Consider the following 18,655-nt stretch of genomic DNA (forward strand, 5'->3'; position numbering starts at 1 on the left):
ATTTAAAATTTTAGGGCTATAGTGAAGCATCAAATAATTCGGTACCATCTATGGTAGATGGACTTCCATATTCTGAAAAGGCTGCATGTGGAGGCTATCATACCTGTGTTATTACAGGTAATTTATCGGGTTCAATATTCTCCACTCGATTTCTATCTCTGAGCAGCAACAAACTGAGTATTTGTCCTAAACTCTGAAGATATGATCTATATTTGTGAAAAAAATGTTGGTGTAGGATTTGTCATATTTAAACTAAGTTGGCATAATTGATAGGTTTATCTAGTCTCACACACAATTTTTACGCAAACATTCCCACTTCTTGTCATGCCCCAAAACCTTGGTGGGATGGACCGGCATCCAGTGCCTTAACTTTGACTGAGCGAACCAACCTTTCTAGACTAATGAATGTAATTCATGCATGAGCGGAAATATAAATCTTTTCATTAAATCTTTTCTATTCATAAAACACTTTTCTTTCATAAACGCCTTCTTTTCAAAGACTTGCGGAATTAGATATACAAAATAGTAAATTATGTATGTCATATGAGACCTCAAATAAGAATGTCAACAACATATCCATACCCACTATGTCTATGAGCGTCTATGGCTATTGAATAAAAGAAATGTCTCCGACAATATCCAAAAAAGAATACCAATATTTATATCTAACAAAAGAACGCCCTGAACATGAAGTGGGGCTCACCAAGAGCTATAGGATGAGGGAGGCGCCTAGTGAAGATCCGTGCCGTCCTGAGTATTAAAACCTGCATTCACGAAGACATGCAGCACCCCCGACAAAAGAGATGTGAGTACATAACGAAGAGTGCTTGTATGCGTTGTAAGCTCCCTCACATAAAATGGGAGAAGAACATAAAGCAAAACGTGAAAGGATAAAATGTAATTTATAATTATTTGATCTTTAAATAAACTATACTTATTATCTTTGGCGGGAGTCCCTAATCATTGACATAAATATTAGCCACCATGTGTACCTCATGGTGCTCCAACCTTTAGCCTGGGACAGATTTAGCATCTCACCATATTGTCGTATGAATGTCGAGAAATTTTCTAGTAAGAACATAATCCCAACCAAGGGCACCAATCAAGGGTGAGCATCTAATCTTCCAAACGAATTGGTATGACCATAGTCCTATATCGATACATGTAGCTTTGAGTATTTGATCCTCTTTTGCATATACCTTCCAGTTGACTAAGAATACTAACATTTCCTTTCATTTGGCACCTTTGGCCATAAGTCATTAACTTTAAGTTAGGCTTTGTAGGTACAATTCATTCTTAAACATTTCATAATCATCAACGATTGTCATTTGACAAACTATAGTCATATTCAATTTCCTTTGGAAAACGTAACACTAAAGTCAATTCTCGTTTAAACCTTTGAAAAGTTTAAAGTCATATGAAGTATAAATAATTTGAATCATAATATTTGAGGAAAAACATGGATAACATATCATTCCTGGTCGCCCTCAAATTATACACTAATAATTTAGAAGACATTTGTCATACAATCATGTTTTAGAAGGCATGTAAGTTTTGAGAAATAATTCTTTGGAAGGGTCCATCTCAACATCCCTGGGACGTTCTTCCAGCTAACAAGTGTTTCTGTATCTCAACCAACTCGACAAGAATTAATCTACTAGTCACAATGGATACTAGTCGTCAATAACCCATTGGGTTCTTGATAAGTTCAATTCAAATCATAAAGAGAAGTGTAGGCTTGCCTCTCCCTCCCTACGTAGCTACGCAGGAATGCTACGTATGAAGCCTCCTTTCTTGGGGAGCTGTTGGAATGTGCTATGCCATTGTTTGTAGTTACACACATTGTTGCGCAGAAATTGAGGTTTTTTTACATAGAAATTGAGTTGTGTGCATAGTTGAGGCTTTATACGCGTAGGAACTTCTCTCCATGCATAGATTTGGCTTTGGGTGCATAGATACGCATGCCTCGCGTAGCTGCTCTGCTGCCTTCAGTAAAAATGCCATAACTCGTTATAGAAATTTTCGAATTATGAATGATTTAAAGCATTGGAAACTAGACTCAAAGACCCTTAAGTTGATAGGTAATTCAACCACTGCTCCCTCTAGTCCAATATAAATGAATTGTTGGCACTTTTTTTATGGTCCAAAATGAATTAACTTTTCAAAGTTCAAGAATGTATTGTTTTTTTTCCAGAATTACCCTTTTTTAAATGGGGGTTTCAACTACTTTTTAATCTCAAATAATGACTATCTCTACTTTTGAGAAGAGTTTGGGAAGAATCGAAAGGGTAACATTGACAAATTACCCTTTGATTAATGTGCTTAAATATATTTCTTAAAGGGTGTGCCGCACCCAGCAATTCTTTTATATTTGACTAGAGGGAGTAATATCTTAGGAGTGCTCGTTTGAAGTTGGTATTTGTATAAAGCTCATTTGGAACTTTAGTTTGTTGCGTAGTTTTACACATGGCTTGGTTATAGGGCTCTTCTTAGACCCTAAATCATTTCCAATATACCTTCTACACTTAATATCATGTTCAAGTTAAATTATACTTGTTTGTAGTATCCTTTTTTTGTTCTCAGTTTATCACTTTGTAGTTCATATCATTTTAGTGGCTTTGGTAACTGATGGTGGACTAGGGTCATGTCCTCAATTAGGGTTGAAGGCGAGGGGAAATAGTGGTAAGAGGGAGATGAGTTTTCGTAAGTTGAGAATAGGATCGTGGAACATAGGGTCGCTTACAGGGAAGTCCATAGAGCTAGTGAAGAGTCTTAAGAGGAGAAAGATTAATATAGCCTGTGTTTAGGAGACTAGATGGGTAGGTTCCAAAGCTCGGGATGTGGACGATTTTAAATTATGGTACTCGGGAGGCTCAAGAGATAGGAATGGAGTAGGTATTCTAGTTGACGCACATCTTAGGGAGCGTGTGGTGGAGGTAAAGAGGATCAGTGATAGGATGATGTTTATTAAGCTAGTTATAGGCAGGTTTATTGTGAACGTTGTTAGTGCGTATGCACCCCATGTGGGCCTGGATGAAGAAGTCAAAAGGCTCTATTGGAAGGGTTTAGATGAGGTAGTGAGAGGTATACCGAGTACCGAAAAGATTTTCATTGGTGGAGATTTCAATGGGCATATCGGTACAACTCCTGATGGTTTTGATGATGTCCATAGAGGCTTTGGTTTTGGGGAAAGGAATGGCAGCGGGGTACCCCTTCTGGAGTTTGCTAAAGCTTTTGAGTTGGTTATTGCTAACTCGTGCTTTATGAAGATGGATAATCACTTGGTCACCTTTAGTAGCACGGTAGCTAGGACTCAGATTGACTACTTTCTTCTCCGGAAGGGTGATAAAGGCCTTTGTAAGGATTGAAAGGTTATTCCGAGTGAAAATATTACTACCCAACATAACCTTTTGGTGATGGACTTGGAGATTAAGAAGGATAGGAGAAAGAAGATCCTTTATGACCGACCAAAGATTAGGTGGGGGACCTAACTCCCGCCCTTTCTCGAGAGATGGGGGAGAAGTTGAATGGTTTAGGGGCCCGGAGTAGTAGCGGGGATGTGAACAATATGTGGGACATGACAACTGGTTGCATTAGAAAAGCAGCTACCGAGGTTCTAAGGGTATCGAGAGGAATCTTTGGTAGTCGTCAAGGAGATTGATGGTGGAATGGAGAAGTACAAGGTAAAGTGAAAGCCAAGAAGATTGCCTATTCGGAGTGGTTGGAGTGCGTGGATGAGGAGGAGAAGAGTAGGCTTAAAGATATCTATAAGAAGGTGAAGACGGATTCGAAGTTGGCGGTTACCAGTGCTAAGACGACAACTTTTGAACGCTTATATGTCGAGCTAGGGGAAAAAGGTGGGGATAAGAGATTGTATAGGCTCGCCAAAGCGAGAGAGAGAAAAGCCCGCGTCCTGGATCTAGTAAAGTGCATCAAGGACGAGGAAGGTGAAGTGTTAGTGGATGAGACCTCTATCAAGCAAAGGTGGCAAACTTACTTACACAGACTTTTAAATGAAAAAGGAGACAGAGACATTGTACTGGGGTGATTTGGCATTCTCTCATAGTCTTCGGGACTTTGGGTGCTGCAGGTGTTTTAGGGTTGAGGAGGTTAGACGTGCTATTAGCAGGATGACGAGGGGAGAGCGACCGGGCCCGATGAGATTCCGGTGGACTTTTGGAAGAGCACTGACAAGGCAGGTTTGGAGTGGTTGACTAAGTTGTTTAATGTTATTTTGAAGACTGCTAAGATACCCGATGAATGGAGGTGGAGTACTATGGTTCCATCGTACAAGAACAAGGTGATATCCAAAACTGTAATAACTACAGGGGAATCAAATTGCTAAGCTACACTATGGGAGATCCAAGTAATGAAGCACCAGATTCAAATGAATTGCGTGATATGATGCAGCAACTGCTCACAGAAGTAGGTACTTTGGCTGGGAAGGTTTCTTCTCTGGAAAGATTAGATCAAGCTGTGGTGGACTTGAGGCATCAAGTTACAGCTGGGGAAATTAGGAGGGAAAAATCACCACTGGAAAGGGAGGGTGATCCTGTGCAAAGGGAGCAATCAGAGGAAAGGTTACACAAAGAAAGGGAAAACAGCTTCCACTCTCACCATTCAAATTTCAATCGATGGTCAAGAATGGAGTTCTTGAGGTTTAATGGGGAAGATCTCAGGTCATGGTTGTACAATTGATCAATTGTTTTCTATGGAAGGAGTTCCAGCAGAGGAGAAGGTGGGAGTAGCTGCTCTACAGTTAGAGGGTGAAGCTATTCAATGGCACTTGGCTTTTATGAGGTACAGACAATTCCTACAACCTGCTACTTGGAGTGAATATGTTATGGCTATGGTGGAAAGGTTTGGGAATGACTTTGATGACCCATGGAAGAGATCAAGAAGGTTAAACAGACTGGGAGTGTGAAGGAATACCAAACTGTGTTTGAAAGGAACTTGACAAGAGTGAATTTGTCACAAGAAAATGCCATCAGTTGTTTCATTGGAGGGCTGAGGCATGAGCTGAATATTGCTTTGAAGGTGACCAATCCCACCACTTTGGCTCAAGTTTACAGAAGTGCAATATTACAATAAGCTTACCTAGCTGCAGTTAGACAGCCTGTGCAGACACATTCTCAGGTGAATTCAAGAAGGTTCACAGATCAAAGAAATTACAGTAGCAAGCCTCTTTTACCTACACCTGGAGCTAGTAGTTCAATTGGTTCTAGAGGAGTGAACAGGAAGACACTGAGTATAGAGGAGATGAATGACAAAAGATCAAAAGGATTGTGCTACTTTTGCATGAGAAGTACATTCCTGGGCACAAATGCAAGACTTCCAAACAGTTGTATCTAGAAGAGACAGAAGATATAGTAGAGATGGAAGTTGTAAGGGAGGAACCAGACATACAGTTTCATGAAGAGGACAGTAATCAATTGAAATTGGTCCAACCTGTAGAACATATGGAGATCTCTATGCATGCACTAAATGGATCATTAGGTTACCGAACCTTGAAAGTGACTGGTTATCACTCCAAGAAGGGGTTAAACATATTGATAGACACTGGGAGCTCTCACAACTTCATTGATCCTGGGTTGGTTAGTCAACTAGGATGTGAGATCAAGTCTACTCCACCTCAATTGGTTGCTGCAGCAAATGGCAACATGAAAGTGGACAAAATGACTACTATTACTTGGTTACTGCAGGGAGCTGAATTTTCAGCTGATTTCTTACTGTTACCACTTGGGAGTTTTGGAGTAGTGCTGGGGGTTCAATGGTTACTAACTCTGGGGGATATCAAGATGAATTTCAGGAAGCTCACCATGGAATTTTGGTACAAGGGAAGGAAGCATTTACTCAGGGGAGCTGGCAACCAGGTACTAACTGCTGGTCCTGGAAAGTTAGCAAGACATTCAGGTAATCAATCTCAACTCTGCATGATTCAAGTAATGCCAGTAGAAAGTGAGGAAGTTAAGGCAGCACACGACCCAATTAAGGAGAAGGATAGTGAAAGTAATCCTAGTCTTTTGGCATTGTTGTCTGAGTTTAACAAACTATTTGAAGAACCTGTTAGTTTACCACCTTCAAGAGGTGTATTTGATCACAGAATTGTGTTGCAAGCTAGGACTGAACCTATGAACAAGAGACCTTATAGATATCCTTCAGTTAAAAAGGATGTCATTGAAGGGTTAGTTCAACAAATGCTAGATCAAGGGATCATTCAGCCTAGTTGCAGTCCTTTTGCATCTCCAGTTGTATTGGTAGGGAAAAAGGATGGTTCATGGAGACTGTGCGTAGACTACAGAGATTTGAATAAGTTTAGTGTGAAAAACAAGTTTCCCATTCCTATTGTTGAGGATCTATTAGATAAATTGGGAGGAATTTTCCAAGATAGACCTGAGGTCTGGATATCACCAATTGAGAATGGCATCAGAGGATGTGCCCAAGACTGCTTTCAGAACTCATTCAGGGCATTTTGAATACTTGGTGATGCCTTTTGGCCTTTCAAATGCCCCAGCTACCTTCCAGGGTCTGATGAATTTTGTATTTCATAAATATCTCAGGAAACATGTACTTGTTTTCTTTGATGATAGTCTGATTTACAGTGGAACTATGGAAGATCATGTTATACACTTGAGGTCTGTTTTTGTAGTGATGGTTAAGCATCAACTCTTGGCCAAGAGGAGCAAGTGTTTCTTTGGGGTTCATAGAATTGAGTACCTTGGGCACTTTATTACAGCAGAAGGGGTATCTACTAACCCACAGAAGGTAGAAGCTGCAAGGAAATGGCCTACACCAACCACTCTTAAGCAACTAAGAGGATTCTTGGGATTAGCTGGATATTACAGAAGATTCATCCAGGGTTTTGGCATGATATGCAAGCCTTTGACTGACGTAACTAAGAAAAATAGTTTCAAATGGTCAAGTACAGCTCAATCAGCTTTTGAGGAGTTAAAAATTGCCTTGACACAGGCCCCTGTCTTGACATTACCTGATGTCAACAAGACTTTTGTAGTGGAGACTGATGCCAATGGGTATGGAATAGGAGCTGTTTTTATGCAGGAAGGACATCCTATAGCTTTCATCAGTAAAGCTTTATCTCCTAGACATGCTTCCCTATCTGTATATGATAGAGAACTCTTAGCTATTGTCCAGGCTGTGAATAAGTGGTCTCAATACTTGCTAGGGCAGAAGTTCATCATCAGAACTGATCAGAAGGCTCTGAAGTTTCTTATGGAGCAAAAGTTGCATACTAACTCTCAGCTGTTATGGCTAACCAAGTTGATGCCTTTTGATTATGCCATAAGAGTACAAAAGGGGAGTTGACAATAAGGTGGCTGATGCTCTCTCTAGAGTTTCTGGTGCTGAACTATTGACTTTGGTGGTGTCCCCCACTGGTACTGAATTATACCAAGCTATTGTGGATGGTTGGTCTTCAGATACTGAACTTCAACAACTCATTTCAGACTTGCAGGCAGATCCGACTACTCATAAACAGTTTACTTGGTCCCAAGGTCAACTGAGGAAAAAGGGCAAGCTAGTTATTGGCAAGGATCAAAATCTTAGGACTGAGATTATGAAGCTTTGGCATGCAGGTTCTCAAGGAGGTCATTCAGGTGTTGAAGCCACATTGAAGAGGCTTCTCACTTTGTTCTATTGGAAACATATGAGGACTGAAGTAAAGCAGTTTATTCAGAGGTGTGATGTTTGTCAAAAGGTTAAATCTGATCTTGCTGCATATCCTGGCTTATTACAACCTCTTCCTATTCCAGATGTGGTTTGGTCCCATATTAGCATGGATTTTATAGATGGCTTGCCTAAATCCAAAGGGTATGAAGTGATCTTAGTGGTGGTTGACAGGCTCAGCAAGTATGGGCATTTCATTCCTCTTAAAGATCCTTATACTGCTCATTCAGTTGCTAAGGAGTTCTTTGATACTGTTGTTAAACTCCATGGGTTACCTGATACCATTACTAGTGATAGGGATGCTGTTTTCTTGAGTTCCTTCTGGCAAGAACTTTTCACAATTCAAGGTGTACAACTTAATACTTCTACTTCCTATCACCCTCAATCAGATGGTCAGACTGAGGTGTTGAACAGGTGTTTGGAGACATATTTGAGATGCTACTGTCATGAGGATGCCTCAGCTTGGATTTCTTGTTTGTCTATGGCTGAGTATTGGTACAATACTTCCTACCATTCAGCCATTCACATCGCCCCTTATGAGGCCTTATATGGCAGGCCTCCTCCTCTCCACTTGCCCTACCTTCCAGGAGAATCATCTTCAGCTCAGGTTGATTGTACACTGATTAGTAGAGAATTGAAGTTGCAACTTCTTAAATACCATCTTGGTAGAGCTCAACTGAGGATGAAACAACAGGCTGACTCTCATAGGAGTGACAGAAATTTTGATGTAGGGGATTGGGTTTATTTCAAAATTCAACCATATAAGCAGGCCACTATCTCTAATCATACTTCCCATAAGTTGGCTGCAAAGTACTATGGCCCATTTCAGATTTTAAGGAGGGTTGGTCCAGTTGCTTACACTCTCCTACTACCTAGTTCTGTCAAAATACATCCTACTGTGCATGTGTCCCTCTTAAAGAAATGTTATGAAGTGCCCTCACAGATCTCTTATCCTCCTACTATTGATTTAGCTAGTCCTCATTGCCCTGAACCTGAGTTAGTGTTGCAGCCGAGGATGGTCAAACATGGCAACAAGGCTGTTGCTCAACTGCTAGACAAGTGGTCTGGTTTTCCTGCTGATGTTGCTACCTGGGAATTTGCTAATGTATTGAAGACTAGATTTCCTTTGTTTAATCCTTGAGGACAAGGATCTTCTGTTGGGGGAAGTACTGATACACGAAATGTTCAGTTATTAGTTAGCTTCCAGAAGTTAGTTACAGGGAGTTAGTTAGTTAGAACAGAGCACAGTACCCGATGTAACAGAATTAGTTAGAAGCAGTTATCAATTTAGATTCTTTCTCAACTCTATTAAAGAGCATTGTATCATTACAGATTTGATATGAATTGAATATACAACTACATTCCCTATTGAATTCTATTTCATCTTCAATCTTTCCATTCACCATAGCTGAATAACTCGAGCTTCTCCGTCAAGCTCCTGTCCAGCTGCTAAGACCTCGGATTCCTTTGAGAATCCCTGCATTTTAGCTAACATCTTGACTGCTTCCAGGAGCTGAGACGCTAAAGACTTAATGGCTAAAAGCCCATTTATGTCTTTAATTTGGTCCTCCCGTGCATTCTCAATTAAACCCAAATGGGTTTCAGAATATCCTTTGTATCTCTGGCCCAAAAAAGTTGTTAGATGAGAATGATATCATTTCCTTTCATCTCAGATGCCTCTTTCAAGACCTGCACTATCCATTCCAGACTCATGAGCTATTACAGGTCTTAAAGTCAGGCAGTACAATCTACTAGAGAGGCATCTAAGACGAAAGGAAATGATATCATCTCCAGACTCATGAGCTATTGCACGTGTTTATATGAGAATGCACGGGAGGCTCAACAACATTTCCTTTCATCTTAGATGCCTTTCTCTAGTAGATTGTACTGCCTGACTTTAAGTCCCTGCAAGGCACAAGGATAGTTAACTTAAGTGCAGATGTTTTGTGCAATGACTTCATTTAGTTTAACCGAGCAATAGAAGCAATTGAATAGGTTCTCATCTGAATAGAAGTAGGGAGCAATTAGATGGTACGTTAAATGGTAAAACCTAAAGTTGGATATTTCAAAAGTATGTTCTGCTTTTTTCAGGGATTCAACCTTAATTTACTTGGTTTAGATGGTTCAAGGCTTTCGTTTTTCCAATGTACAATTGCATGGAGCTAATCCTTGTATATTTCTTTTTACGATGATGTACGAGCAGACTTGTGTGCACCTTTATTAATCCACCGGGTACAATTATCGGCCAACTCTACCCACCAAGACTTAGAAAACTAGAATGGCTTGTATCTTCCTTTGCTTCTATGGGAAATAGCCAAGAAGAGCGTTGCAGTTAATTCGTTTTGCCTTGTTGTATACTCTATCCTTTACCTTGCAAGGATGGTATTTTGAGTAAATTATCAGGAGAGAGTTGAATGCTCTACCTTCTTGCTAGAGAAGAAAGGACACAAAGCTGGAGTCAAATTATGACGATTTGAAAGGGACCCAAATGTAGCTTTGTTTTTTCTTTTTTAATTTTGAGCTTTCTTGTTCTTATACTGAATTATAAGACCTTTCATGTTTTAAAGGAGAAGTTGTTCACCTTTGTTTTGTTTAAGTATCCTATGGTGGTTGAGGGAAGGAGTCGTTTGTTCCCTTAGATGGTGCTGTGAATTCTCATCTCATGAGCTAGTGTTTGGGATTTAGGCCCAAGATTCATTTTCTTACAATAGTATCAAAGCAAGATCCATCCTTATTCTTGGTTACCTAATGTTGGGCCTTCATGTTATGGTTCAAGCACCAAATGTCCAGTCATGTGCATGGGCATGCAGTCTCACATTGATGGAGGGAATAGGTTGTTTCCTTACGTGGTATTCGGTAATCCTCACTTCATGAGCTTAACTTTTGTGGTTGAGTTAGGCCCAAGATGAAGTTTATTTACCAATTTTCTTAATGTGTGTCCTCAAATGAGGTGATTTGGATATATGTTGTTTCATGAGATCAAGTGCATTGTTTGGAACTAAAGGCTAATTTCTTTGTAAGCTTTAGCTTTTGTATTTACTCAGTTTTTGTTCATAGGTGGTGGAGAACTGTACGTGTGGGGCACCAATGAAAATGGGTGTCTTGGTATTGGGTACTCTTTTTTGCATTGCTTCATAGTTGAATTTGTTGGATGATCAAGTCATCCTTATAGATTCTCGTTTTCATTTTTTATAAAATTTTATGATGTACTTTTTGTGTTTGCTTATGTCAGATCTACAGATGTCGCTCATTTACCTGAAAAAGTTGAAGGACCATTTTTGAGGCATTCAGTTTCTGAGGTTTGTTTCTCCATGTAGAATCTCTTTCTAATTTTTTAGTCAACACATTGCTTTGGCTTCCTATTCCAATCAAGTGTAATAGAGGTGCATAAAGTAGGTAAAGAAAAGGATACATGTGCAATTGAGAAGACCATTTATTGAGAAAATGCATACTAGTATGTGTTATTAACTAGCTTACACCAAGGTTATGCATATGAGTTTTGATGTGAAGAAATGCCTGGACAGAATTCTGTTGTGAATGGGTGTCATGTATCTTGGGCCAGAAAGACTTTCAGGATATATTGGTGTTATGCATGTTTCAACAGGATACAACTACTAATACTAATAGTATTGCGTGCAAACAAAGGTGTACACTACCTGATACTCTTGAAAGCAAGGGGTTTGCCTTCTGGGTCGAGTTCGTCGCACTGGACTTGCCTAGTGCGGGTTACCTCTCCTTTGTGGTTTGCGAGCTATTGCATAGGAGTGGGGGTGTTACCCTATCCGCACCCAAAGGGTAGCGGCTGCGGGTTTCCCTTGTCATAAAAAAACAAACTAATACTCTATTGGAGGGGTTTGATTGGTTTGAAAAGATTATGAAAGTCATAAATCCTACTTTGTTGTCTTGACAGGTATCCTGTGGTTGGAAGCATACAGCAGCAATTTCTGGTACAACAATCATAGTAAATTTAAATTGCATGTGTTGTTTTATATAGTTGCTAATAAACGTGTTTGTGCTTGTTCCCCGTCTTGAAACCTATTGATTTTAATGTTGCATTCTCCCTGCTCTTCTACTCAACCAACAATTCTTTTCTGCTGCTTATAATATGAATTTTCTGAATTGTGTTACAAATAGATATAAAGATTCCTCTTTTTAGTCTAGCAACCTCAATCCCCAAGAAATACTGCAACTTCCCTAGATCTTTGATCTCAAATTCTTGCTCTAACAACTTCTTAATCGGATCATCTTTTCTTTATCATCTCCTGTCATTACTATGTCGTCAACGTAAACGATGAGAAAAGTGAATTTGCCTCCTTTGATGTCTTATGAAGAGGGTGTGATCGGCAATGCTTTGTTGGTAACCGAAAGAGATCATGGCTTCAGAAAATCTGTCAAACTAAGCTCTAGGGATTGCTTCAGTACAAGGTTCTCCAATTGCACATCTTTCCCTAACTTTGTTCAAGGAACAGGTCTACTAATTCTTTGATTCCAGTTAGTAAGAGGGATCTTGAATTAAGAAATAGACCCTAGAAGCTAAAAATGGCTTATCAAATTCACTCCATATAATACACCTCTTCTTCTAAGTCTCCACAAAAAAATGCATTCTTCACATCCAACTGTTGTAAGTCCCAATCAAAATTAGCTGCACATGAGAAAAGAATTTTGATATTGTTCATCTTTGCCACAGGGGAAAAAGTCTCATGATAATCAACTCCATAAGTTTGTGTGAATCCCTTAAACACCAATATTGCTTTGAATATTTCAACCGACCCATCAACTTTATATTTCACAATGAAGACTCTTTTGCATCCAATTAACTTTTTTGTCTTGTGGTGAAGTGACAAGTTCCCAAGTCTCATTTCTTCAGTCATAGCTTGCTTCCGTTTAGGATCTGCAAAAGCTTTCCTCTAATTCTGGTGAATAGACAAGGCAAAGACTCTATAGGAAGGAGACAAGGAATGATAGGGAGACAAATTTAGATTAAAGATGTTTGGTACAAGATCGATAGGAGAAAAATTTAGATAAAAGATGTTTGGTACAAGATCTGACTCCTTTTCTATGAGTAATATAAAAATCTTAACTCATTAGGAAAAGTAGATAACTCAACAGTAGAGGAGGATTCAGCTTCGGCAGACACCATAATTGCTTATTCTGCTGTATTTTTCCTTGTTAGCTTATCTAATCATGTCTATTCAAACGCCCAACAGTCTCTCCTGATTATTTTCTCCAACTACACTTTCAATTACAATAAAAAAAATATATTATTCCTATAATTACACTATGAAAAGGAAAAATAAGGTCTCCTAAAACCATGTTGATTAATTAACACCATCAACTTGTCTATCTCAAGCATATTCTTTGGTAATACTTGTTCTTGAAGATGATAGAAGGGAGAGCAATGGATGTTTATTGGTAGAAACTATTAATAAGATGTAAAATGATGAACAATATAACATCTGAAATTCTCTGCCTTCTTTGTTTTTAATCAAACTCTACTGAAACTCACTGACGCAATTTCTGAGCTTTTACATGAATCATGGTTATGCAAGACTTACAAACGGTACAAGTAGCACACATGGAAGATAGAACCTCGTCTGTTAGGAAACTCTTAACTTCTTATGGAAAACAAATTATTGAACATTGGAATGGAAGAGACTCAAATGAAGGGGAACGAATGTCGAAGAGTCGAACCCAACTAGCTTGGAATAGAGTGTTGAGACCATGATTGTACTATCTTCATCAAACAAAATTTTAATTTGAACTTAATATCTGGTTGACCTGTGAAAGGTTGAACTTTGAGAGCTGACCTCTTTGATTCCTTAATCTTCATGCCGTGCTAATGAAACAATACAACAAATTTGGAAGCTGGCTTTTTATAGGTATCTAGAACACTTCTGTGAACCATTGTTGTTCTCGAGATTGTTACCATAAAAACCTAGTTAAAATCCTAGGTCCATCATCTCCAAATGATAAAGTGGGCTGGAAATGCTCATGTTATCTTCTTTTATGTTGGCAGTATTATTAACCAAAGAGATGGCCTCAGAAGATATGACAACGACAAGCACTTGTTCCTGAAAGCAAAAAGGACTGTTTAATCATTTCTCCATCATTCTAATCCAAAAAGAAATTGAACTTCTAAGAGAAGGAGATTTCGTCCTACGCACATGTTGCAAACCTAAAGATTTTCCATGCTACAGTTGCATGTAAGAATCCCAATGTCCCATTGATATGGAATCGCTGATTTCGTCGGTTTTCTGTTGTTTCTATGTTCCTCTATCCTGATTGTGGGCTGGAATTTTTTTTACGCTTCTGGGTAGTTGTAGAAGTGCCATTTTACTGTTTTATCTCTCTAGTTTTCAGTATTTTGTAATTCATTCGTTGTCAACAACTGCTTGGTTCTATTTGTTTTGGCATTTGAATGATAACATTTTGAGTTAAGGGTTAAAGACACGCTTAAACTATCACAATGTTTTGAGTTTTATAGTTGAACTATTGGGAACGTGAGTTTCCTACCTGAACTATCACCCAATGGTTAGCGAAACACTTAGACGTTGACTAGACCTAATGATTGTCTACAAACGCCTTTAGGCACGCGTGGTCATATAATTGTCCACCTGGCATATATAACGACTCTATTAGCTGACACATTATTATTTTTTTATTTTATATATTTTTCAATTGATTCCTTTAAAACCATAAACTCTTGCCCTTGGTCGGAGATATCGACGCCACGGCTGAGACGAGACCATGGCTAAGAAGGTGGAGAAGAAGATGTCGGATGTTGCAGTGGAGAATAAATTAATTTATACGGTGATAATTTTAACCTTTAACCTTAACTTTTAAACTAATATTAATTTATTTAGCTTTTCCACGAAGAAATTGTTTTTCCACGTGGCAAAAATTTTAAACAAAAGAGAGTAGTACACACACCATCAGAAATTAGTCAAGGTGTGTTTCGCTAACCATTGAGTGATAGTTCAGGTAGGAAGCTCACACTCACAATAGTTCAGGTATGGAATTCAAAAAAGTGTGATAGTTTAGATGTGTTTTTGACCCTTAACTCTTGACATTTTCACATAAGATGATTGAGTTATTTGGTTTACTTACGCTTAGCAAAAACCTCAACATTTGTCCATCAGGAGGAAATGTTTACACTTGGGGATGGGGAGGCTCCCATGGGACATTTTCTGTAGACGGACATTCTTCTGGCGGACAGCTGGTTTGTTCCCTTAGACTTCAAATGCAACTGTTATGTTTTTATGGATTTTAAAATGATGTTTTTTTAAATAAATATTAGAACTTAAAGGTTCAATAGACTTCTCCTGTTAATAGTAAGTTTAAACTAGTCAAGACATGAAGAAGAACTGTGAGTGCAACACGGTAAAAACTAAAAAGTCACTTTAGTTCTAAGTCGGTTGCTCAATGTCACATCTTTATAAATGGTTCAAAAACCTTGCTGAATTTTTTCTTCTTTTTTCATTTGTATCTAGCTTTCTTTTCTTGTTTTGTGGCTGTGTTTTTAATCACTCTCTTTCATCTTATGGACCTGCAGAGTCTTGTTTGATAAGTTGGGGCATTTTCATGAGAGTGTATACTTTTACTCAGTTTATGTCTTTGTCCATTTTCCCTTGTGTGAATTTCCCTCCCCCCCCTCATTTTACTATTTTGTTTTTCCTATTTAACTGTAGCAATATCTAGTATAGAACTTTTAAGTGATCTTTTCTGTTGCTTTACACTGGGTAATTGCCTAATACAAGGTGGGTTTGTGCAGGGTCAAGGAAATGATGTTGATTACATTGAGCCTACAAAAATCAACTTTCATAGACACGTAAAAGCATTGCAAGTATCATGTGGGTTTAATCATACAGGTGCTATATTTGAATACAGCTAGATGGAAAATCAGTCGTTATTTCTTGCCGAGAAGGCAATATAATCTGATTCTTACGGAACGTTTGCAAATCCTCTAAATCTCACGTAAGTTCAACTTCAGGTTCACATATATAAGCAGTCTGTTATTACAGCTTTACACTCCGCCGTTGCTTTCTACCATATAGTTTCAAACGAAGTTTTACCATAACATTCCTCTAAGAACCGGTATGTAATTGATTCAATTATGGAATCATGGATAGTCATTGGTTGGGCTGATGTATAGTCTCTTACCTATTTAAATGTAACCTTTATTCTAGACCTATTTATACCTAGTTTGGTTGGGCTGATGTATAGTCTCCTCTTACCTCTTACAAGCTTGTATCAAATAAAATACGGAAAAAGGTTAAAAATGTCATTAGTGTATTATAAAATAATTCAAAAATATCATTCTTCCATCTATTAAATCAAAATGCCCCAGTTTTTTTAAAGTCTAAAAATGCCCTTTATTAAACAGCAAACTGATATGACAATGGTGACATGGATTTTGTTTTTACCCATTTCAAAGATCTCACCCAGCTATTTTAAAAAATGCAAGACCCATAAATGAAATGAAAAAAAAAGAAGAAAAATTGAGATAATTCTAAATTTATGTATTTTAATGCGTAAAGTTCTAAAAAGTCACGTAGCCTTTTGAGAAAAAATGAGTATCATTTAATGCTCCGTTACAAAAGGACTCATAAAATTTGTCCACAAGTAGAGTTGGTCACATATTTCGTAAAATTCATTGACTAATGCACTTGATAAATTGAGATGATTCTGAATTCCTGTTTTGTGATTTTTAAACATTAAAAAAAGTGGTGTGGATCTTATAGAAGTTATGAGTATCATTCACTAAGTAATTAAAGGTGGTTCTATGAATTTTGACGTCAAAAAGTTTCGAACGATCATATTTAAAAAATATTTAGAGAATAATACTCTAAAAATTGAGAAAAATTCTAAAGACTTGTTTTGTGACCCCTGAACACTAAAAAATATGTCCTGGATCCTATAGAAGTTATAAAAATCATTCACTAGGTAGTTATGAATGACCGTACAAAATTTACAGTGTAAGGGGTCGTTTGGTTTGGATATAAGTTATGATGAGATTAGTTATGTTGAGATAAATTATGTTGAAATTAGTTATATTGAGAGTAGTTTTTATTGCTTGTTTGTTTTGTTATATTCAAAATTAAATTCATTAAGTAAATCTAAGAATAAGTTGTTTGTTTATAAAAATACCTTCTACCTTGTTTAATTTATTTTTTTACATTTACTTAGCCAACTTTAGTTAGTCATTTTTAAAAAATAAAATTTCCATCTTATTTAACTAAAATATTTTTGTGCATGCATTTTTATGACTCTGCCGCGTTTGTTTTTAAAATTAAACTTTCATCTTATTTAGTTTAAAAATAAACTTCCATCTTATTTAACATTAAATAAAATTTCCATCTTATTTAGCTTAAAAATAAAACTTTCATCTTATTTAGCTTAAAAATTAAACTTTCATTTTATTTCGCTTAAAAATTAAACTTTCATCTTATTTAACATAAAAATAAAACTTCAATTTTAAGTTTATAAACGTAAAATAAATTTTATTATTAAAAAATTTATCTACATTTTAAAGTTATTTACGTTTTAGTTGATCTATAAAATATAATTTTTAAGTGAGTAATAATCTATTTACTTAAAATATGTATTTAGTAGTGAAGTGAACATTTTAAGAGAAATCAAAATATAAATAAACATAAGAATTAGACAAATAATTCAACTTATAATATATTCATAAATAGAAATTCTATTTATAAAATGTAATATTTTAATAGAAAAATATATTATCATAAAAACAACGATTAATTAAGGTTATGAATGTTATTAGAAATGTTGTTAAAAATTATGTTAATATACATGAATGTAAAAAGTGGTGTATAAAAAGAGAGTTTAAGGGGGCATTTTTGTTATTTAACGTACTTTATTCCAGGATAAGTTATGCCGGAATTACTATTCAATCCTCAAGAAGAGACAATTTATCCTAGTACTAATTGTTAATCCTGAATAAGTTATTCCATCCTTTGCAACCAAACGAGGGATTAAATGACACTTAAAAATTATCTTGGGATTAACTTCTTTTATCAATCATACCAAACGACCTCTAAAAGTTTTGGTCGACTATATTTACAAAATATTCATAAGCTAATACACACGAAAAACTAAGAATTTTTTTAAATTCTTGTTTCACAACTCCTAAATGCTAACAAAAAAGTAGTGTGGATCCTATAGAAGCTATCAATATCATTTTCTAGGTAATTATGGATAATACTACAAAATTTAGAGTAAAAAAGATTTCGAAGAGACATATTTACTAAATATTCATAGGCTAATTCTTACGAAAAATTGAGAATAATACTAAATTTTTATTTCATAACCCCTAAACACTAAAATAGTGGCGTGGATCCTATAGAAGCTATGAATACCATTCACTAGGTAATTATAGATGGTCTTACAAAATTTGGAGTCAAAAAGTTTTAGACAGACATATTTATAAAAATATCATTCACTAAATAATTACGGATGGTGCTACAAAATTTGGAGTCAAAAAGTTTCAGACAAACATGTTTATAAAATATTTATAGGTTAATAATACTCACGAAAAAACAAAAAAAAAATACTAAATTTCTATTTCGTGATCTCTAAATGCTAAAAAAAGTCATGTGAATTTTATAGAAGCGAGAATATTATTTACTAGATAATTATAGATGGTCCAACAAAATTTGTAGTCAAGAAGTATCAGATATGCATATCTACAAAATATTCATAGGCTATGATCACGAATATTTTCTTCTTCTTCGTATTTCGTGACTCTTAAATGCTAAAAAAGTAGCATGAATTTCTATAAAAGCTATGAATATCATTAATTAGGTAATTACGGATGATTCTACAAAATTTGGAGTCAAAAAGTTTCTGATAGGTATATTTAACAAATATTTATAAGCTAATGCTTATGAAAAATTAAGAAAATCTCTAAATTTCTATTTTGTGACCCTTAAATGCGAAAAAAGTGGTGTGG

General features: G+C 36.6%; 1 protein-coding gene across 2 annotated transcripts; it reads left to right on the top strand.

Moving 5' to 3' along the window:
• The first annotated feature begins 14 nt into the window (after positions 1-14).
• LOC129883412 (ultraviolet-B receptor UVR8-like) lies at positions 15-15,994 on the top strand. 2 transcript variants are annotated; one of them, XM_055958091.1, is made up of 5 exons: positions 15-117; positions 10,916-10,982; positions 11,594-11,630; positions 14,823-14,902; positions 15,455-15,994. In XM_055958091.1, exons 1-5 carry the CDS (start codon positions 86-88, stop codon positions 15,572-15,574), a joined length of 336 nt encoding a protein of 111 aa, XP_055814066.1. In that variant the 5' UTR covers positions 15-85; the 3' UTR covers positions 15,575-15,994. The 2 variants fall into 2 exon arrangements, with proteins under 2 accessions (XP_055814066.1, XP_055814067.1); XM_055958092.1 differs by lacking the exon at positions 10,916-10,982 and having other exon boundaries at positions 29-117.
• The last annotated feature ends 2,661 nt before the right edge of the window (positions 15,995-18,655 follow it).

The sequence above is a fragment of the Solanum dulcamara genome, chromosome 3 (assembly GCF_947179165.1).
Source record: "Solanum dulcamara chromosome 3, daSolDulc1.2, whole genome shotgun sequence".
Classification (NCBI taxonomy): domain Eukaryota; kingdom Viridiplantae; phylum Streptophyta; class Magnoliopsida; order Solanales; family Solanaceae; genus Solanum; species Solanum dulcamara.

Bases quoted from the DNA above. Each gene is read 5' to 3' on its own strand.
- LOC129883412 (XM_055958091.1), top strand. From the start codon at position 86: ATGTGGAGGCTATCATACCTGTGTTATTACAG. The intron at 10,983-11,593 runs GTTTGTTTCTCC...TTGTCTTGACAG, and splicing joins TGAGGCATTCAGTTTCTGAG to GTATCCTGTGGTTGGAAGCA. The intron at 11,631-14,822 runs GTACAACAATCA...TTTGTCCATCAG, and splicing joins GCATACAGCAGCAATTTCTG to GAGGAAATGTTTACACTTGG.